We start from the raw sequence: 3,519 nt of genomic DNA on the forward strand, positions 1-3,519 counted from the left end.
GTGGCATACAGGTCACACCCCTGATCAGGTACGGCTGCTGTGGACTGACCCACGAAATGTGGGCTGGCGTGACAAGACTTCCTACCGCTGGCAGCTGCTGCACCGGCCTCAAGTTGGCTACATTCGGTGAGGGGAGGGGCTGAGCCCTCCCAAGGGACCCCAGACCCAGCCTTCCCTTCACCTCTAGCTGGGACTCCCCAGTGACCTCCCCTCTACTCAGTGCCTTGATGCCATTGGGCCCGGACTGGGACCACTTCTCTCTACCTCCCCTCTCACCACAGACTTGCTGTCCTGGCCCTGCTTTCTTCCTAACACCAGGCAGCTTGGGCTCTGGTGCTGGTGCTGCCGAGGACCTATAAGCAATGTTGGGCAAGTCCTTCTTTTTCTGTGCTCCATTTTCCCCTCTGTAAAATGAGGGTGCGTCTGGGAGCCTCCAAACCCCAGGCCAGTCTGTGGAGAGGCACATCACATCCAGCCCCATCACTGGTACAGCCCGGAACCTGCCTCATCAAAGTGTCTGACCTGGAAGGGATCATCATTTACAGAAGAGCTAACGGAAACCCAGACTCCACACCTCTTAGTAGCGAGGCTGAGGCTTCTCAGTTCAGCACTCTGTCCACAACTTTGCATTTCCTATTTGGTGGGGATGGCAGGGAAGGGAGGGGCAATGGCCAAGAGCCCAGAGTGCAGGGACTTGGGTTGGTTCCCCTTTAAGGTGCCTGGGGCTGCGGGGCACCAGGACAGGGGATGGGGGGGGTGGACTAGAGCCTGGGAAGCTGGTGACTTCACCCCCCAGCCCATTGTACTCATCGTCATGGCAACCCAATCCTCGCTTGGAATGCGGCTGGTGCTTTGAGATGCAAAGGGGGCTGGACAAAGAGCCAGAGGCCCCAGGCCTGAGAAAAGCACCCCCCTTCCCTCCCCTTTCCTTCCTCCCTTTTCCCCACCTCCCTTCTCTCAGGCCTGGTGAGCCCAAGGGGGGTTGGGGATGAACAGGGTCAGGTCATGGTGGCACAGTGTCCACTGGCACCCTAGCACCAATGGACACCCCTATCCTGGACAGGGTGAAGCTTTATGAGGGTTCCCAGCTAGTGGCTGATTCTGGGGTGATCATTGACACATCCATGCGAGGGGGGCGTCTTGGTGTATTCTGCTTCTCCCAAGAAAACATCATTTGGTCCAATCTCCAGTATCGATGCAATGGTGAGACTCCAGACGGAGATCAGCCTGACCTCTCCTGCCGTCATGGGAGAGTCACTTCTGACCTTAATCATATCTCCTTTCTTAGACACAGTGCCCGAGGACTTTGAGCCATTCCGGAGGCAGCTGCTCCAGGAAAGAGCGTGAAGAGGTGGCCACCGGCTTCAGAATCCTGATTTTAGACCCTCAGGCCTTGGGGTCCATCCTGGAGACCCTGGGGTCTAATTTACAGCCCCTCAGCCAAACACAGAACCTCCTCTGGCACCCATCAGTTCAGCCCCAGAGGTGTGGTGACCCCACTGTTCAGGACATGAGAAGTTTTTGAGGGGTATTTCTCAGGCATTAACGCCAGGAAAGACAACAGCACGTTGCCATAAAGTTCCAATTGTTTTCTAAGCCAGTGCAATTACTTATTTTAGGGATTTTTCCGGGATAGTGTGGGGAGCAGGAAAAAACCTGAGGCGGGGAGAGGACTAGTAGAATGGAAGTTAGAGATCTAGAGGAAGTTTGGCTGAGTTTGGGGCACGGTGAGGAAGTTGCTGGACGGGGGTTAGGTGAAGGACGGAGGTTAGGTGAAGGATGGGGTGGTGGTCGGAGGATGGCTAAAGTCCTCCCAGCCCCACTTACTCACGGTGGCAGCGGCGACACTCCAGTCTAAGAGCAGCCGGGTTCGAGAGCCAGGAGGGCTGGGGCTGCCCCGCTCGGGGTGAGGGGGAGGCCGGGGGGCCGAGGGGGCCGGAGGCCGGGACGAGTGCAATATTGGCGTGGAAAGAACAACACTGCACCGCGTCCCGTCCCTCCCGCCCGCCCGGGGCCCGGAATCCCGCTCTCCACCGCCTGAAGCCGGACCAGCCCGAGAACCCGGGACGCGTTGGGGAGTTAGGTTCACCTTGGAGGCCAGAGAGACTTGGCGCCCGGAAGAGGGTGAAAGGGGTGGTAAGGGGGAGGGAGAAGGGGAGAAGGGGAGACCGCGATATCCCGGAAGGCCGCTTTCAGACGCCGGGGCGTTGCGCGCGCTTGCTCTTTAAATACTCAGACTGCGCGGCGCGGAGCCGTCGCCATGGTGACGCGTGTCCCAGCAACCGAACTGAATGGCTATTGCCTGGCAACGCCAGGGGTTGAAGTTTTGGGGCCGCCCACCTAGATACTCGCCCTTTCTCTAGCCGGCGGGTAGGGGTGCTTCCCCGCGTCCGGCCCGCGCCCGGGCGCGATGACGTAAACGCCCTCCGGCCCCGAGCCCGCCCCCGGGTCTGGCTGCCGCACAGTGCCGCGCCAAGCCGGCCGAGTCGCGCGCGTCTTGGAACTGTGGTCCTTCTCCTGTTCCCCGGCTTCCCTGCAATCCCGCCGCACCGAATTGTTCTTAAAATTAATTTCTCAATCTGTATTCTTTGGGGCTAAGAATTGTTTCCTAATGAGGACGTAATTGCTTCTGTCGGTCTAGACCGCAAGCCAGGACCTGCGGATGGGACTCGATAAGCTCCATGTGCGCCGTTGTGGCCCCAAGTACTCCTTGGTCCCACATGTTTCTGCCCTTCAGAATATCACTTGGTCTTCCCAAATCATGCAGGCTCACAAACGGTTTTGCACCACCCCCCATCACCTTGTGCCCACCGACCCCAAATACCACTATGCTCCGCAAAGGGTAGTTCCGTGCCCCTAAATACCATTCTGTCGCCCCACCTATTCTCTGCCTCATAAATACGTAACTAATCTGTCCCATTCTCCTTCCCACATTCCGCTGCCCTCGCCAAATACCTCGGTGCCCCTTCTGTGTTAACTCTGGATCCCACCCACTTAGCGCCATTTCCTCCAGACACCGCCCCCACGCGCCTGAGTCGCCTCCTAAAGCTCCCAGCCCCTCCGTCGATGGTACAGTGTGTTCCTCCCCTTCTCTGTCCAAGCCACTACTTCTTCCGGCCCGGGCCTGCCCTCCCCAGCCTCCCTCTGCCCCCACTTAGCGCCACCCAACCTCCTCTCCCCGGACAAGGCAGGCCCTCAGCCCGCTCGGGCAGGCCCGGTGAGGCTCCCGGTGACCGCTAGAGGGCAGGAGAGCCCAGCCAGCGAGCCGCCGCTACAAGGTGGAGGACTGGGAAAGCAAAGACCCTAGGGTTCGGCCGAACCCAGACTTCATATTTCTTTAAGTGGAAATTTCTTCCCCCGCCCCCTTCTCGGGAGAAAGTCAAAGAAAGAACTCAGGCTGCTGGAAAGGCCGGCAGGGGCCGGGACTGTGGGTTTCTGGGTAGAACCGTGTGTGGAACGGGACAGGAAGCGGTTAGAAGAGTGGGGCTGTTCCGGGAAGTAGTGGGGGGGGGGGGGGGG

The 3,519-nt window shown here is 59.1% G+C and overlaps 1 protein-coding gene across 1 annotated transcript in view; it reads left to right on the plus strand.

The window, feature by feature from the left end:
• The window catches only part of THBS3 (thrombospondin 3), a 10,327-nt gene extending 8,731 nt beyond the window's left edge, over positions 1 to 1,596 (plus strand). Inside the window, exons 21-23 of the mRNA XM_007457953.1 lie at positions 1 to 126; positions 1,064 to 1,203; positions 1,289 to 1,596. The exon at positions 1 to 126 is cut by the window's left edge and continues 50 nt beyond it. Of these exons, the coding sequence (XP_007458015.1) occupies positions 1 to 126; positions 1,064 to 1,203; positions 1,289 to 1,347 (325 nt within the window). The 3' untranslated portion in view covers positions 1,348 to 1,596. The remainder of the gene's footprint in view (positions 127 to 1,063; positions 1,204 to 1,288) is intronic.
• Positions 1,597 to 3,519: the final 1,923 nt, after the last annotated feature.

This window comes from Lipotes vexillifer, unplaced genomic scaffold (assembly GCF_000442215.2).
Source record: "Lipotes vexillifer unplaced genomic scaffold, Lipotes_vexillifer_v1.1 scaffold238, whole genome shotgun sequence".
Taxonomy (NCBI): domain Eukaryota; kingdom Metazoa; phylum Chordata; class Mammalia; order Artiodactyla; family Lipotidae; genus Lipotes; species Lipotes vexillifer.